The 16,762-nt window shown below is 38.7% G+C and overlaps 4 protein-coding genes and 2 pseudogenes across 7 annotated transcripts; 5 read left to right on the top strand and 1 right to left on the bottom strand.

Annotated features, from left to right (window-relative positions):
• Nucleotides 1-32: 32 nt before the first annotated feature.
• Nucleotides 33-1,741, top strand: LOC104779343 (DNA replication complex GINS protein SLD5-like; annotated as a pseudogene). Its single transcript, XR_015594716.1, has 6 exons — nucleotides 33-300; nucleotides 388-511; nucleotides 845-927; nucleotides 1,018-1,127; nucleotides 1,275-1,347; nucleotides 1,440-1,741. The product of XR_015594716.1 is annotated as a DNA replication complex GINS protein SLD5-like (transcript).
• A 530-nt stretch (nucleotides 1,742-2,271) lies between these two features.
• LOC104779342 (multiple organellar RNA editing factor 8, chloroplastic/mitochondrial-like) lies at nucleotides 2,272-3,937 on the top strand. The gene is made up of 6 exons (XM_087507069.1): nucleotides 2,272-2,302; nucleotides 2,359-2,686; nucleotides 2,778-2,875; nucleotides 2,970-3,035; nucleotides 3,120-3,200; nucleotides 3,246-3,937. Exons 1-6 carry the CDS (start codon nucleotides 2,272-2,274, stop codon nucleotides 3,497-3,499), a joined length of 858 nt encoding a protein of 285 aa, XP_087363195.1. The 3' UTR covers nucleotides 3,500-3,937.
• Nucleotides 3,596-5,507, bottom strand: LOC104778263 (uncharacterized). 2 transcript variants are annotated; one of them, XM_087507068.1, is made up of 6 exons: nucleotides 5,357-5,507; nucleotides 4,899-5,254; nucleotides 4,757-4,819; nucleotides 4,529-4,566; nucleotides 4,033-4,450; nucleotides 3,596-3,939 (listed from the first exon to the last, which is right to left on the bottom strand). In XM_087507068.1, the coding sequence occupies exons 4-6, from the start codon at nucleotides 4,552-4,554 to the stop codon at nucleotides 3,712-3,714; spliced, it is 672 nt and encodes a 223-aa protein (XP_087363194.1). In that variant the 5' UTR covers nucleotides 4,555-4,566; nucleotides 4,757-4,819; nucleotides 4,899-5,254; nucleotides 5,357-5,507; the 3' UTR covers nucleotides 3,596-3,711. The 2 variants fall into 2 exon arrangements, with proteins under 2 accessions (XP_087363194.1, XP_010500963.2); XM_010502661.3 differs by having other exon boundaries at nucleotides 4,767-4,819; nucleotides 5,357-5,487.
• A 111-nt stretch (nucleotides 5,508-5,618) lies between these two features.
• On the top strand, nucleotides 5,619-7,939 carry LOC104778261 (UBP1-associated protein 2C pseudogene; annotated as a pseudogene). The gene is made up of 2 exons (XR_015594602.1): nucleotides 5,619-7,031; nucleotides 7,645-7,939. The product of XR_015594602.1 is annotated as a UBP1-associated protein 2C pseudogene (transcript).
• Nucleotides 7,657-11,477, top strand: LOC104778260 (malate dehydrogenase 1, mitochondrial). The gene is made up of 7 exons (XM_010502659.3): nucleotides 7,657-9,589; nucleotides 9,738-9,911; nucleotides 10,127-10,295; nucleotides 10,472-10,533; nucleotides 10,640-10,761; nucleotides 10,870-10,987; nucleotides 11,082-11,477. The coding sequence occupies exons 1-7, from the start codon at nucleotides 9,347-9,349 to the stop codon at nucleotides 11,217-11,219; spliced, it is 1,026 nt and encodes a 341-aa protein (XP_010500961.1). The 5' UTR covers nucleotides 7,657-9,346; the 3' UTR covers nucleotides 11,220-11,477.
• A 2,638-nt stretch (nucleotides 11,478-14,115) lies between these two features.
• Nucleotides 14,116-16,355, top strand: LOC104778259 (transcription factor TCP3). The gene is made up of 2 exons (XM_010502657.3): nucleotides 14,116-15,983; nucleotides 16,084-16,355. The coding sequence occupies exon 1, from the start codon at nucleotides 14,751-14,753 to the stop codon at nucleotides 15,936-15,938; it is 1,188 nt and encodes a 395-aa protein (XP_010500959.1). The 5' UTR covers nucleotides 14,116-14,750; the 3' UTR covers nucleotides 15,939-15,983; nucleotides 16,084-16,355.
• The last annotated feature ends 407 nt before the right edge of the window (nucleotides 16,356-16,762 follow it).

Here is a 16,762-nt window from a genome sequence, read left to right as displayed (position 1 = left end):
TGTGTATTCTATTTCCCACTCGACCAAATTGATCTGATCGGAATCATTCTAGCGAAGAAGAGAGAGAGAGAGAGAGAGGGAGAGAGGGGAAGAGGGCGTGGCGTAACGAGAAGGCGGCGCGTGAGATTCTTGTGGTGTCAAATTCAGAAACGGGGATCATCGGCGGATTACGAGACAATGATGTCAACATCGGACGTTGGGCTATTGAAAAGGGCGTGGCGTAACGAGAAAGCGGCGCCGAAGATTCTTCAGTACGAAGGAGCCCTTGTTGAAAGAGCCAAAGAACAGATCGAATTAGTGGTAAAAATCTCTAAAACCCTAATTTTTGTTTGTTAGTGTTGGAGATTTTTTGAGTTTTGAAATTGTTTGTAATATCATCAACTACAGGAAGAAACAATTGAGGATTATGTGGAAAATGGTAAAGACCCTTTGGTGGTGTCTCTTTTATCAGCTGGATTTGGATAGAAACCAGTTTCTACTCAGATCATATCTCAGGGTTAGGCTCCTCAAGGTCTGTGTTGTTTGTCTTTTGTCCACCCCTATTTCCCCGAGTCTCAGATTAGGGGTGTGACTTTATCAACATTGATTTTTTTTAAGTGTCAATTGTAGTTCAGGAATGTTTCGTAAGTATATTTGCAAATTATTGCTTAGACTCTGCTTTTGATCATTACGTAGGAAGAGGTTAGTGATATTTGAAATGCAATGTTTGCTTGACAGTCAATACACTTCGATTTTGCTTGATGGTAGTACTACCAGGTGTTGGCTGTTGTACAAATATGTTTGCTGTAAAGACAAAGTTCTTGCCATATATGTATCTCCAATGGTTTCCATTTGACTGTTGCAGATAGAGAAGTTTTTGTTCCACAACCTCAAGTCATAAGAAGCTGAAAGACGGCTTTCTGAGCAAGAGAAGGTGTTTGATACAAGGTTTGCTTATTCTTACTTTATTCTTACAAATTTACGTTAATAGCTGGGCATTATCAGTCATATATATATTTGAATGATTTACATCTACAGGTGTGCTGATGATTTAGCAAAGCATTTCGAAGAGAGTGTACTGCTTAAGTTGCCTGAGAACTATCAGTCGGTTCTCAAGCAATCACTTATAAGTGAAGTGGACGATATGTGTACCTTACCTTCCTTAACCAGTTAACCTTATCACTGTGAACCATATTCTGAGTTGGTTTGTCATTATAGTTGAACTATTTTTTTATATAGTAGCTAGAGTTCTCTGTGTGTTAATGAAGACTATACTATAATTTGTGAACTTACAGTGCCGCAGCCGCATTTGGACACCTTTGCTTTTTGTAGAAGCAACAACTTTGTCTCCCTCAATCTATATGAAGAGTGAGAGAATTCTCTTTTTTCCCATACACATTTATACACAACCTTTCTGTTATCTAAGTGTGGTTTTTTTTGCCTTTACTTACTTTTGGCAGAGGAGAGAGCCCCGAGACTGTGGAGATGGAGCGCGATGATCTCTACTTCATACGTTACAAGATTGTAAAAAGAGCAATCGAATCTGGCCAAATTGACTTGATCTGAACTCAAACATAGCATAAGTTTTGGGTGCTGCTGCTACCTTCTGTAGTTCTGTTCAATGTTTATGATTTTGAGTTGTATAGTGAAATTTTATGGTGTATGAGTTTCCTTATGTCCTGTTAGAAACCGGTCATTATGTGGCTCGTGCGTAGTTTATCGTCATCGATCTTCTTAGAATGTTATCTTCTTTTGCGTCGTCCATCTTCTCTACACTCTCTACAAACATTCTGCAACCTTCCAAATATCCGATTCAACGACTCGACCAACAAGTTTGAAACCGGATCTATTCGACACAGCTTCAAAGAGATGCAAAGTTTCATGGTTGCCTGCTGACTTGTCTTGCAAGTAACTTAAAGCATATGCACTATAGTTTTTTAAATATGTAAGCTGAGTTAGTCTAAGAAAAGATGCACTTGTTGTAAAAACATATTTTTCGAATAAATTTACATTTTATTTAAAAAAAAAAATACTTGTGTTCCTAATAGATTTTGGTGTTTTGAGTTTTATTCTTATTCCTAAAAGATTAATTAACTTGCTCTTGTTTGAGACTGCTTTGGTTTTATCAGATGACAAAAAAAAAAAAATTAATTTTATAGATCGAAAAAAACTGAAATCATTTTCCGCTTATTTTTTTGTTTTTGTTGTTGCATTACTGATTACTTACACCATGCATTATATATAAAGTACAAAACCCTTCAGATATAATTTTCTAAGGGTTTTACGTTTCCAATGGCGACTCAGACTATTTCTCGTTCCATCCTTGGCCGGCCGGCGAAATCTTTTTCCTTACTTTTTAAGCGTCTTTCGCTTCTTCATCTGCTCTCGCCAATTCCCCAGCGGCTTCTCGATCTGCGTCAACGTCGCTGAACCGTTCCCGTCCTCTCGTTGCTGGATTCTTAACGTTGTTGGTTCGTGGTGGTCTGTTTTCGGCTAGAGATCTGTCCACGCAGGCTACTTCGTCTTCACTGAATGATCCCAACCCTAATTGTTCGAATCGGGCACCACCAAAGGAGACCAGTGAGCTCGAATTCGATGGTTGTGATTACGAGCATTGGCTTGTTGTCATGGATACCCCTGAAGGCGATCTCACTAGAGACGAGATTATTGATTCCTACATCAAAACCCTAGCTCAGGTCGTTGGCAGGTATGTATATATATATAACTCTCTGAATTCAGAATTATTTCTATATCTGCTTTTGTTAAATATGTCTCTCATTGTGCATTGGGCATTTCAGTGAAGAGGAGGCAAGGATGAAGATATACTCTGTGTCGCACAGATGCTACTTTGCTTTTGGAGCACTAGTGTCACAAGATGTTTCACTTAAAATCAATGGTAAAAGCCTAATTGTTGCTTGCTTGACTTATAAGCAATTAAGCATTGGTGTGAATTCTTATGATATCATCTATATATATATATGAAAATACAGATTTGCCTAAGGTTAAATACGTTCTTCCTGATTCCTACATGGATGTGAAGAAGAAAGACTATGGAGGTATGTTGATTATTCTTTGGTAATTTTGCGTTGTAGTCCCAATATAGCGTTGTTGAAATTTTCAAGTGACATGATTCTTTTCAGGAGAACCTTTCATTAATGGAAAGGCTGTTCCATATGACCCAAAGTATCATGAGGAGTGGATGAGGAACAATGCTAGACCTGGTAAAAAATATAGTAGAGCAGCTTATGGAAACAATGCTACAGCAGCTTATGGAAACAGACGCAATGACAGGCCTCGCAATTGGGATAGTAGCAGGAACTTGGAGAGGAGAAGAGAGAACGATAGGAGAATTCAAGACACGGGTAACAACCCAATCATCTACCGGAGATCTCCACCACCGGACATGAATGGAGGATGGTCTGGAAACGACCAGCAGAACGGTGGATACCAACAGCAAGGTCAGGGTGGTGGAACGCAGCAGCAGCCATACCCGCCCAATAGGGATCAATACCATGGTTAAGTAGTTGAACTGTCTTGGGTTTTCATGTATAGGAGCTTTTCAATACGGAACTGAAACTATTGTCAGTGTGCTTTAGTTTGTCTCTCTGCTTTGTGATTGGTTTAATAATTGGTTTATTTATATCCTCGTGTCATTCTTTTGAACAATTTATTTCAGTATTTAGTGGCACAAGAAGTAAAGAGATAGCTCTATAAACTAGGAGTTGAAAAGAGTCAATCAAATTCCATTGAACTAATGGCAAAAAAAAGACCAAATCTCGATAAAACATCATTTCCTCGTTGGTTCTTGGCAGCTTGGATCTGATCAGCAAGTGAGATATCTCCTCTTGTTCTCTCTTTCCTTATCAGTTCCAAGTCCAGTTTCTCCAGTTTAGCTGCAACAGAAACTACCCTATCCGTTCCAACAGCGATTTTACCAAGACTTGCTTTCTTCTTCCGAATCTGAAAAGATAAAGTTATTCAAACCAATGAATTATCAAGTCGTTTTCTAGTTTTGTCAGAGACATCAACGGAGTAGTTTTTTTTTTTTTTTACCTTTGTTAGTCTCTTCTTCAGTTTAGAACGTGAAGCAACGGTTGGACTCTCCCTTTTCTGCCTTGGCTTTCGAATCTTTCCTTCTCGTCGGTCTTTCTCTTCACGTTCTTTCTTACTTTCTGCAGCTCTCCTCATCTTCTCAGTCCTGGCTTGTGCAGCTTGTTTTGCTATCATCTTGGTTTGTTCCTTTGCTCTTGCTTTCTCTTCAGCTAACTGAAGCTGCTCAGATAAAAACTCTTGTTTTATTCTTTCGTAACTGTCCCACACGAGTTCTACTTCACCACTTCCTCCTTTCCTTGCAGCTTCTGCAATGTTTTCTGACCATAATGACGCAAACTTCTCCTTTAATCGCTTAGATCTTGACCGTTCTGCCCAAACTTGTTTCACTGAAGCTCTTATCTTCTCCTTGGTTTCATCACTGCAAGAGACAAACTTAGCTTACATACGCTCCTAACTTCATTGTGGTGTATATACACTTAATAGCTCACAAATCTACCTGTGTGGTTGTTGATGGTCAGACATCTTCTTCCGAACCTGAAAGATATTGAAGAGAAAACAAAGCTTTCAACTTAAGCAGAATATTTCACCTAAGCATAGAAACAACCCCAAGACACAACATTGCGAGTTTGGATTTGTTTCTTTAACATCATATGGTTCTCACTTCTCACAGTAAACAATAGAAGATGTACACAACACAATATTCATGAATTGCATTGAATCTTACTTGACTTCACCTTGGGATGTCTCAAAGCTTCGATTGTTCTCTGCTTGATTCGTCTTCGAGTATCTGTTAAGATGTTGCATCAAACTCAAAGCCTCAAAGAAGAAGCAATTCCCATATCGAAAAAGGCTATCTTTTTATATACCTTCAGTGTGTTTCCTTCCTTTGTTCCATGGAACCTTTCCTTTATTTGCTAATCCAATCTTCCTTCTCCTTTCCTCTTCTTTAATAACCTTCATATCACTATCAGCTTCAGTATCTTTATCCATAGCCTTCACCTCAAAAAAACTTGGATTGACTTCTTTGCTATGAATCTCAAACACATTGCACAATGATGACCCTACAGATTTCAACTCCAATCCTCTAATTGAATTCAAAGAAGCAAGTGAATTGGATATTCTCAAACTGAAAGGTTCTTTAAGATTCCAATAAATCGAACAAGCGCATCGGATTGGAGCACGAATCGATTGAAATGGGTATCTCATCTCCATCGATACCCCTCTGCCAATAAAAAAACACACATCAACCAATATTTTTCTATTGATTTCAAATCACAAAATTATATGAAGAAAAAAAACAGCTTGAGAAAGGAGAAGCACTCACATATGCAGCGACATTCCGATGCGGAAATGAACCGGAGACAAAAAATTCTACCCTTTTTCTCCGACGCTAAGGTACTTTTCCGGCTAGAGCCATTAATGAAGAGTGACGCCCGCAGAGAGAGAGAGAGAGAGCGGGAGTAAACTAAACAGATAAGGAAGATGGAAGGAACATTAATGGGCCTAAACTTATTGGGCCTAAACTTATTGGGCCTCATTTAAGCCCAAAGTTTATTTATAAAATAGGCATATCTTCTCTTTTATATACAGCATCAAGCCGACTTTTATTTTCTTCCTTGAAAAGATTATTTTTATTCTTTCTTCTTCATCTTGTTCGTGTACCGCTCTCTCAAACTCGGGACTAGGGTTAAGGATTTTAGGCGAAAAAAAACTTTCAGACCATGGATATGTTGAAGAAGCGAAAGCTCGATGAGAATGGGATCGCGATGCTAAACGAAGGTGTCATCGGCGCCGTTTCGTCTCGATTGATGCCACATGACGCTAGGAAGATTATCGAGCGGTTCTCTACTGATCAGCTTCTCGATATCTTGCAAGAAGCTGTTGTACGGCATCCAGATATCCTCGAGATCGTTAGATCGACCGCAGATTCCGATATCTCTCAGAGGAAGCTCTTCATCCGTGGTCTCGCGGCGGAGACGACGACGGAAGGTCTTCGTTCTCTTTTCTCCAATTACGGAGATCTTGAGGAAGCTATCGTGATTCTCGATAAGGTTACTGCTAAATCTAAAGGGTATGGTTTCGTGACTTTTAAACATGTTGATGGAGCTCTGCTTGCTTTGAAAGAGCCGTCTAAGAAGATTGATGGGCGCGTTACGGTTACGCAGCTCGCGGCGGCTGGAAATCAAGGTACGACGAACTCACATGTTACGGATATATCCATGAGGAAGATTTATGTGGCGAATGTTCCGTTTGATATGCCGGCGGATAGGTTGTTGAATCAGTTTTTGGCTTATGGGGATATCGAGGAAGGTCCTTTGGGTTTTGACAAGATTACTGGTAAATCAAGGGGTTTTGCGTTGTTTGTTTATAAGACTGCTGAAGGTGCTCAGGCTGCTCTTGCTGAACCTATGAAGGTGGTTGATGGTAAGAATTTGCAGTGTAAATTGGCTATTGACGGTAAGAAAGGAAAGCCACCAGGTCAAGACGGTGGTGCTGGGGTTGGACATGGTCACGGTCATGGTCACGGTCACGGTCATGGTGATGGAATGGGTATGGTTCCTCCTTCTGGACCTTATGGCGCAGCTACTGGTGGTCACGGTGGACCTGCTGGGTTGGGTGCTTATGGTGGGTATTCAGGAGGAGCACCGCATCACATGAATTCTACACCATCATCAGTGGGTGTTGCTACTGCTGGTGGCTATGGAGGTGCATACGGTGGTCATTATAGTGCATACGGTGGTGCAGGAACTGGTGCTTATGGTGGTCTTGGTGCAGGATCAATGGGTGTTTCCGGTGGTGCTTATGGGCCTGGTTCTGGAAGTGGGGCGTATAGAATGCCACCCAGTTCGATGTCTGGTGGTGGTTATCCAGAGAGTGGGCACTATGGACATTCATCAGCTTCAGCATATCCTGGACAGCATCAGCCTGTTGGTTCCTCTCCGGTGCCAAGAGTTTCTCTTGGAGCTATGTACCCAAATGTTCCACCAAATTACTGAACGGTGAGACAGTTCTTCCTTATTCCATTCTTTTTGTTTTACCTTCTTCTGTGGCAGCTCTTTTTTTTGGTTGCATGTGCATGGTCCTTGCATATTGACATATGCTTCACTTGTTTTTGCATAGTTCTCTTGCCTGTTGCTGTGCCTAGTAATATTGTTTGCTAGGAATTTTTTTGTTTTTCTTAATTGTCTGCTTTGGGCTAGTTGCCTGTGTTGGGTGGTTACTTGATGATGCAATGCCTGATTATCTTGTTACCATGGATTTATGTATTTACTTTGTTACTCACAGCAGATAACCAGAAAAGTTGCTCCTTGAACCCTTTTCAGTTATATTTGGCATTAGTACATTTAATCTCTTCATCTGCTTTGGCTTTCATTTATAGATAAGATACCCTAAGCTGTTACTCTTTCTGCAACCGTTATCATCATTAGCTTCTAGTTCCTCTCATATTTTCTTTTTAATAACCTTCAAAGTATGATTGGGTGCAGTACATTGTCCATTGGCTCCCATACATTGCTTGGGAGTTCTTGTTTTCTGCTTATAGTATAGTTTTTCATTTGAAGTGGCTTGTTTGTCTAATGACCAAATTAAGTTGTTAATGGATGTTTGATTCAGGTTTGTAACAGGGAGAAGATGCTTTTTGTGCTTAATGGTGATTACCTGATTGCAGCCTCTTTAAAATCTCTGGATTGATGAATGTATTGCTGATTTGATCTCTCTCTCTCTCTCTCTCTCTCTCTGCACTTGATCTGAATGTGTCTTGGCGTATGAAATGCCTAGTTGCTCTATGACTGATTATAGACTAGGATATCATCCTGTATTTTTTTCTTTCATAGACATAGTCGGCAGATTGATTTTGTTTGTCAGAGTAGTGAGAGTTTTTTTAATAATATTGGTGTATTTTTCTTTACTTTGTATTGGTTAATTTCCTTTACTCTTGTGAGTCTTTGCTACAACATAGTAACTTCTCTGTGATCTCTGTGGACATTCGTTTGGGTTAACCTACCTACAGAATCCTTTACTTGACATAAAGAAAGTGGCACTAGAAGATTTGCTGTGTGAATCATATGATTGACTGGTTGATTCATAGGATAAAAGTGTTGAACATGTACTATAGCAGCTTGATATACTGAGCAAATTGTGTTGCCTTTCATCGTTTCGAATCAGACGTTGGAAGCCCTATTGTCTATCAGACATGATAGAAGTGTCTTGAAGAGTATGTTTCTTGTTTATCTGATGGTGCCATTGTTTGCTTCAGATGATAAACAAATCTATTTGATTCTTTGTGATTTTGTGGTATATATGCAAATTCCTTTTCCCCTTCTGAGTTTTAATGTCAGAGATTTTTAGATTTTTTTCCTCTGAGAATGATGATGGCTTTGTTTGGGTAAAATATCCCATGGCCTATTGATATTTGACAGTTCTTGCCTTAGTGGCCACATTTTTACGAGAAATTGGTATTAAATATTCTCTGGTCCTCTTGGTCTGAAGAAAAAGACTTTGATCTGATCTCGCTTTGTCCACAAACAGACTAGTCGTCTGTCATTGTAAGGAATCATTTTTTTCACACTAACTTACATGACCGCTTGGTCTTTTTTGTTTTTACATTTCATTTGGTCCTTGTTTGGCGATATCCCGGTGCAACATTGGGGGTGCGGCTATATGACTTTGGGTTGTGTGAGGACGAGGACTACGACTACGAAACAAACTCTTTTGAAAACATGTAACCTTAAAATGTGTATCGCTACAGTTTGTACGTTTTCTTCTAATATAACCAACCATCTTTTTCAAAAAAAATTGTGTATTTTACCTACTATAATATGTAACCATCTTTAACAAGAAATTATTACCGATCGGTGTGGAGTTTCTACTTTTTCTTTTTTCCTTTTCGAAAATGTGAATGTAATCTCTAATTTTGGAGCTTTCTAGTTAGCTTTACCCGGTTTTGAAGTAAATTCACCTCTTTAACCGTAATGGATGGGGTAATTTTCTAGTACAGTTGAGGGACCCTAAAATAATCTGATTAAATTCGAAATAATCAGGTGTCCAATACGGTTAAAATTACAAAATATGTGTAGATATATTTCCCTAAATAAAATGAAAATTAAACCAAAAAAAAACTTAATGAGAAAATAAAATTCCGAGAAAAGAGTGGAAAGCATTAAAGTAAAAGAGAGGAGGAAGTGGTAGTATATATCTCATCATCGAAGTATCCCCTCGAGTGTCTCGCCCAGCTTCGTCATTCACCACATAAAATCATTTTCTTCGTAGCTCGTCTCTGTAGAAGAAACCCTAGATTTCAATCACCAACCCAAAAATGTTCAGATCTATGCTCGTCCGATCTTCTGCCTCCGCGAAGCAGGCGGTTAACCGCCGTAGCTTCTCTTCCGGATCCGTCCCCGAGCGAAAAGTCGCCATCCTTGGTGCCGCCGGTGGAATCGGTCAGCCTCTTGCTCTCCTCATGAAGCTCAACCCTCTCGTCTCTTCTCTCTCCCTCTACGATATCGCCAACACCCCTGGAGTTGCCGCTGATGTCGGTCACATCAACACCAGATCTGATGTAAAAATTCTTCTATCAAACCAATTCATTCCCCTTCAGATTTATATTAGATTCGTTTTCACTATACTTTTAGTAATCCTTCTACATTAGATCAAAATGTTGTTCTATGTGCGATTGACTTTGTCTCTTTTGTTTTGTTTTGGGATAGGTTGCTGGATACATGGGCGATGATAACTTGGCCAAAGCTCTGGAAGGAGCTGATCTTGTCATCATCCCAGCTGGTGTACCAAGGAAGCCTGGTATGACCCGTGACGATCTTTTCAACATTAATGCTGGAATTGTCAAGAACCTTTGCACTGCCATCGCCAAGTACTGCCCTCATGTAAGCCTACTCTGTTACATAATGCATCTCAGAGTTTACATTTCAACAATAGTTGTTGTGTGTTTAGGTCTCAATTGTGTTAGATCGTGATTTTTGCCCTCGCTTCTTCAAGATTGTTGATTTTTAGGTCTACAGTGTCGCCCTTTTGGTTTTGGTTTTGCTACATTTTGGTTTCTCTATCAAAATGACTGAACTTTACGCTTTTGTTGATTCAGGCACTTATTAACATGATCAGCAACCCTGTGAACTCCACTGTTCCGATTGCAGCTGAGATATTTAAGAAGGCTGGTATGTACGATGAAAAGAAATTGTTTGGTGTTACCACTCTTGACGTTGTTAGGGCCAAGACTTTCTACGCTGGAAAGGCTAATGTCCCTGTTGCAGGTTTGTGTTGTTGCCTTTTCCTCTCTTGTATTCATAAGTCTTACTTCAAAATGTGTTTTTACTTGTGAGCTGTGTTCAAGGGTGTTGTCTTAACATATAGGCACTATACTGTCTTATCCAGAAATATTGAATGCCAGGCCTGAGGCTTTAATGTAAATGCTTTTTTGTGTTTGCAGAAGTTAATGTCCCAGTGATTGGTGGTCATGCTGGAGTTACAATTCTTCCTCTCTTCTCTCAGGTTACCTCTCACTTTCTCTCTACTCAGAATGTGGTTGAATGTTCTTTTTCTTACAACTGTGGTTCAGCTCAGTTCGACTCAAGTTTCTCTGTTTGTAAACATGTAGGCCTCTCCTCAAGCCAACTTGTCAAGTGACGTACTCACCGCCCTCACTAAGCGTACCCAAGATGGTGGTACTGAAGTCGTGGAGGCAAAAGCAGGAAAAGGGTCGGCTACATTGTCAATGGCGTAAGTATTGTGCCTGGGTCTTTTCTTAATTTTTCTCACTTTACTTGGGAAACGTTTCTTGAATCCACTTTTGATTCTTAACTTCTGGAAATCTGGTTATTATTGCAGCTATGCTGGAGCACTATTCGCTGATGCATGCTTGAAAGGACTCAATGGTGTTCCAGATGTTGTAGAATGCTCATACGTGCAATCCACAATCACCGAGCTTCCTTTCTTTGCCTCAAAGGTAATCCTCAAAACTTTAGCTTCAAGCAGACATTGTAAACATGCTATGGTCTCATGAATCTGTTGATGAATGTGAGGGTTTGATTGTGATTCAGGTGAGGTTGGGGAAGAACGGTGTGGAGGAGGTTCTCGACTTGGGACCACTCTCAGACTATGAGAAGGAAGGCTTGGAAGCATTGAAGCCAGAACTCAAATCCTCCATCGAAAAGGGAGTCAAGTTTGCCAACCAGTAATTAAACCGAGTTGACTCGGTAATTTTTCCAGTTTTCCAGCTAGAGCCTCCTTGATCGGGTTGTATCAATAAAATCCATGTTTGTGCCTCCACTAGTGAACCATAAGGCTCTTTGGTTCATCACCAAACGCAGAGAAAAACTTTAACATGTTAAGTTATGATTTTTTTTGTCCTTGCAAACCATGCGACTTCTTTTTTCATGAACAAGAGATCATCAGTGTGGTTGGTTCCTTATTAATACTGCGTCTGTGTTACCTTACTTTCCATCTTCCTGATGTTACATGTTTTCTCTTTTGGGCTTTATTTTAATTTCATGAAAATGAAAAAGAGATGATTACAGGATATGTGATTTTCATGGGCATTTTACTAAAAATAAACTCAGATTGAGAGCTTGGTTTAGACTTTAAAAGATTCCTACCACATTCTCGAAAACGAAACGATTACGTGCTTCCCATCATCCCATGCATATCAAAATAACCAAGGGAATGGTTGGAGCGTTCCAAATTAAAAAAGAAATCGTGCAGAATAGGGGAGGGACAACAGTTGGAGATAAGGCCCATATCCTTGATTGTCTTCTTTTCATCTCAGTTTCTACAAAATTAGAGAAGCATTCTATATAAACTTTTCGCCCATATCCTGAATAACCAAAAACTAGTTTGTTTGGTAACACAAATTTCATCTTCTTCATTTTTTGTCTGCCCTCTCTTTTCTTCTTTTGGTTATTATGACTTTCATAACAACACCTACTATATTTCTACAGTTACATAAAAAAGGGTGATAGTAATATAACATCTTTCGACAAAAAGGTACCAGCAAACTGAACCAAGGCATCGTCCTTTCTCTTTTTTTTTTACAAAAAAAAATTATATATTTTAACATGGCACATGCATTTTTATCATCCGTCAACATTCGTCTATGCTTTTTACACTAAAATTGCAAAACGGATTATTGGATTCCATCATCGTCCTTTTTATACCCTTTTTCACGTAAACTATATTATATATGCCTCGATATATATGATAATATTAACATATATTCTTTATGTGTTAGATTTATACTATAAGAAGTCACTCTAATAATTACCGTTAGTGTGTTTTAGTGTATTTTGCCGTTTAAGACCTATGTTAATGTCACGTTTGAGGAAGCACTACTTCACCAGTTATTATAGTAATCAGTGTATGTAAAATTATAAACCAAAAAAAAAAAATTGTCTATTATTTCCACTGAAAATGACCTATACAAACTGTTAATTTTGAAAGCGAATGGACGAATATAAATTATGGAATTTTCACGATATTTTCTTTTATTTTATTAAGGAAAAATTGACAGTGGAAAAACAAAACGAAACTAACAAGTTGACAAAACAGTGGATTTTTCTTTATAGGGTCCGAATGGTAACCGCGGTTTTGGGTGTGCGGGGAAAGCGGTATTATAGTGCGGTACGGTTCAACTAAGGTATGTGCAAGAGAAATATATTTGCGGGAGAAGCGCGGTTTGTACAAATTAAACGGTACAAAATAATGTTTGATTGGTAAAAACAAAATTGAGGTTTTAGAATAAGCGGTACAAAATAATAAATAATTAATATAATTGAAATTATTAATTGTTTTGTGTTAATGAAAAATTATTTCAAACTCTAAATACCAAAAATTATTCTAAACTATTATGCAGATATATTTTATGCAAAACTAAAAACATTATTTATAATTTATTAACATTTGTGCTATTTATAACATATGTGAATTTCTTAAAAAGACACTTCAAAAAAGTAATTTATTAATGAGAATCTATAACAATTTAAATTAAATAATCCATTTAGCATAAAATCATTTGTTAATTACAAAAAAAAAAATTAAACATAAATCAGTATTATTTTGTGTCTAGACATCTAGTGCCTTATTTACAATAACGCTAGATAATATCCAACTTACAAAACTAAGTGCGGTCTGCTGAATTTTGTTCAGTTAAAAAAAACACATACAATAGTTTATCTTTTTTCGTAAAATACCGCAAATGTGTTAAAGTTGTGTGATTGGTAACATTGACCTACTTTTCTAAAAAAATTTCGAAATCCGCATTTTATTACGTTACCATTCACGACCATAATTATTATCGAACATAAAACAAACAATTCGATAACATAAAATAAAAAATGAAAGAAATAAAAATCACAAAAATAACTTTTTTTTTTTGTTGCCATCAATATAAAAAAATAACTCAAGGTGCGAGAGATAAGTGAGAATGACTGTGAGGGCGATGGGGAGTGTACTTACTGACACACAATGCGATCGAAGAACAGAACGACATTATTGTTAACTAAAGGCTATATGCGTAATTCTATCAGATTGTACACTTGTAGAGTAGGTGCAATGAAAACACATTAATATGAAGTGGTTTCAATTTCTTAAAATACATTATTGTCTCATACAAGTTCGTATGAATACGGGTATTTAATAAAAACATAAGACATGGTTGGTGACGGTGTTAGTGGTTAGAAAGAGAATGTAAATAGTTTTTTTTTTTGTCAAAAAAGAGAATGTAAACAGTTAGGACAAGAATATGACAACAACAAACAAAAGTATAATATTCTAAAAATATTTGATACAATCATCATTATATTTCATTGTTATAGGGACTCGACTTAAAATGGGTTTGCTGAAGAATGAGATCATACATAATTCTACAAATAATGTAGCACGTCCTAATTCTAAAATCCGTGGTGTTGCAACTTGCAAGTATGGTGAAGCATTTTACAGGGTGTAACCTCTAAAACCAATACAATTTGGATTGAGGAAAATAGTTTATATACTACCCAATTGTTAGTGTCTCCAACTATCCAACAACAAATCGAATGTTTGAATTAATATAAGCTACTAATAAACATGTAAAATATGAATTTGGCAATAACAAAATCTTTATAGTACACATTTTAAAACAATGAAAAAAGAGAAAGCAGAAAAGCACAGGTGATGATGATGATGATGATGAGATCACATACAGAGAGAGAGAGAGAGAGAGAGAGCTCACTTTTTATGACCAGACACATTCCTTCCCAAACCCCAAAGTAGTCACTTCATTTTTCCTTTTTTTACCGTTACTGTAAATTTTCCCGGAAAAAAAAAGAGAAGTTTACTTTCTTGGGTTCTCTCCTCGATTAGTCAATTTGCACAAACATCTCTTTCTTCTCTCTTTTGCTTTGCTTATCTGTTTGTTTGGTCTCCTTCTTCAATTCTCAGAAAACAGAGTCACCAAACTTTACAAAAAAAAAAACCTTTAGACCAAAGAATCAAACTTTCATTTATGGGTTAGTCTACATATTCGATTACGTCTTCTTCCTCGTCTCTTAAGTAATTATTGTTGATTTGGTGGCGAGTTTAGGGTTTCTGTTTGGGAGTAGCAAAATGTTGTATTGAGAAAAAACAGAACGACTCTGGATTCCTCGGCGGTTAACGACCACCGTCTCCGCCGCCGCCGTCATAACCCAATCACCACCACCACCAACGACCTTGAGTTTCAACAATATGCTCCATCAATGGCGGCTAACAACCATTTAGTAGATTCTCCGTCGCCGCCTATGAGACACAACCAATCAGCGTTTACAGCGTCGCCGACGGAGAACGGTGATGGTTGCGGCGAGATCGTTGAGGTGCAAGGAGGTCACATTGTTCGGTCAACAGGGAGAAAAGACAGACACAGCAAAGTCTGTACAGCGAAAGGACCACGTGACCGGCGCGTGAGGCTATCTGCTCCGACGGCGATTCAATTCTACGATGTTCAAGACAGGCTTGGTTTTGATCGACCGAGCAAAGCCGTTGATTGGCTTATCAAGAAAGCTAAATCCGCCATTGATGATCTCGCTGAGCTTCCTCCTTGGAACCCCGCCGATGCTCTTCGTCAACACGCCGCTAACGCTAAACCAAGAAAAACCAAAACTTTAGTTTCTCCGCCGCCGCCACAACCTCCGCCGCAACACCAAGAAACAGAGCATCATCATCATCAAATCGGAGAAGAAGATAACGAGTCGAGTTTTCTTCCGGCGTCGATGGACTCTGATTCGATAGCTGACACTATAAAGTCGTTTTTTCCGGTAGCTTCATCGCAACAGAGCTATCATCATCATCAGCCACCGTCACGAGCCGCCAATACACAAAACCAAGATCTTCTTCGTCTCTCACTTCAATCTTTCCAAAATGGTCCGCCTTTTACTGATCAAACAGAGCCTGTTCTGTTCTCCGGCCAGAGTAATCATCCGTTAGGGTTTGACTCATCGACGGCAGGCTGGGACCAGAATCATCAGTCACCGGAATTTGGAAAGATACAGAGACTGGTGACGTGGAACAACGGCGGAGCAGCTGATTCCGCCGGAAGTACCGGAGGAGAAGGATATGTGTTTGCTTCTCCGTCGCCAGTTTTTAGCCAAAGTCAGCTTTTATCTCAGAGGGGTCCCCTTCAGTCCATTAACAACACACCCATGATTCGTGCTTGGTTTGATCCTCACCATCATCATCAGTCCATGACCACTGACGATCTCCACCATCATCATCATCATCCGTACCATGTTCCTACGGGGATTCACCAATCAGCTATTCCAGGCATTGCGTTTGCTTCAAGTGGTGAATTCTCTGGTTTTCGCATACCAGCACGGTTTCATGGGGAGCAAGAAGACGAGCATGGCGGCGACAACAAACCGTCGTCTGCTTCATCTGATTCTCGCCACTAAACAAGATCCAAAACACACACAAAATAGTTACTTTTCATATTCCAGGTTGGGAGTTTTTGGAAAACATACATTTCTGAAAGTCTTGTACTTAACAATGTAATCATCCATCAAAATTGTTAACTAGCATTCTTGTTCAATGTTGCAGGGAGCTTCAATTGAGTGGGATAGGGAATGTGTGTTTGGTTCTTGTGCGTTTCGGATATCGAATAGGAGAAGAGAGAAACAGACCTGATCAACAGTTTCGAGATTTTCTCTTCTTCAAAAGTTCAAGCATTTGTTAATTTGAGTTCATCTTTGTATTCAATTAGAAAACTTTCTGTAACCTCAGTTATGTTTCACGATGTTTAGCTCTCTAGCTGCATGAGCCCACATCTTGTTTGTTGTAACTTGTTCTAAATTAATTTTTGTTTTTCTTTATGCTCTTGTGTTGGAAACCTTTAACCCCACTTGAAGCTAAAGGTTTCAAGCTTTGCCCTTTTTTCCATGTGGATTCGATGCTTTCCTCAAGATTTATCTCTTCTTCTTTTTTCTTGCCAATCCCAAAGAGGAACAGTGCTCTTTCCATGTACATCACATTGTTTAGGTTATTGCGTTCCATTAGAAGCTTTATTTTTTCCAGTCTCTATGGTTATAAAACTTTATTTTTCCAGTCTCTATGGTTATAAAACTTTATTTCTGACAGGCAAAGGGAATTTGGAACAATCATTTCTCTTGTCTTTCTTAAGTCTGTTTTGGCCCCATAGATGAAGAGTCATTTTCCATAGACAAGAGTTTGCATGTGTTGTTGCTTCTTTTGGATTTTATAATTCCGAATTTTGAATGAT

Source organism: Camelina sativa, chromosome 3 (genome assembly GCF_030686135.1).
Source record: "Camelina sativa cultivar CO46 ecotype springtype chromosome 3, ASM3068613v1".
NCBI lineage: Eukaryota > Viridiplantae > Streptophyta > Magnoliopsida > Brassicales > Brassicaceae > Camelina > Camelina sativa.
This window is presented reverse-complemented; position numbering and strand designations above follow the sequence as displayed.

Excerpts from the sequence above, each read along its gene's own strand:
- LOC104778260 (XM_010502659.3), top strand. The coding sequence starts at position 9,347 with ATGTTCAGATCTATGCTCGTCCGATCTTCTGCCTCCGCGAAGCAGGCG. Across the intron at positions 10,296-10,471 it reads GGCTAATGTCCCTGTTGCAG|AAGTTAATGTCCCAGTGATT; the intron begins GTTTGTGTTGTT and ends TTGTGTTTGCAG. Across the intron at positions 10,534-10,639 it reads TTCTTCCTCTCTTCTCTCAG|GCCTCTCCTCAAGCCAACTT; the intron begins GTTACCTCTCAC and ends GTAAACATGTAG.
- LOC104778259 (XM_010502657.3), top strand. The coding sequence starts at position 14,751 with ATGGCGGCTAACAACCATTTAGTAGATTCTCCGTCGCCGCCTATGAGA.
- LOC104779342 (XM_087507069.1), top strand. The coding sequence starts at position 2,272 with ATGGCGACTCAGACTATTTCTCGTTCCATCC. Across the intron at positions 2,687-2,777 it reads CTAGCTCAGGTCGTTGGCAG|TGAAGAGGAGGCAAGGATGA; the intron begins GTATGTATATAT and ends TGGGCATTTCAG. Across the intron at positions 3,201-3,245 it reads GAGGAACAATGCTAGACCTG|CTTATGGAAACAGACGCAAT; the intron begins GTAAAAAATATA and ends ATGCTACAGCAG.
- LOC104778263 (XM_010502661.3), bottom strand. Across the intron at positions 4,451-4,528 it reads GACCATCAACAACCACACAG|TGATGAAACCAAGGAGAAGA; the intron begins GTAGATTTGTGA and ends TGTCTCTTGCAG. Across the intron at positions 3,940-4,032 it reads TGAAGAAGAGACTAACAAAG|ATTCGGAAGAAGAAAGCAAG; the intron begins GTAAAAAAAAAA and ends TTATCTTTTCAG.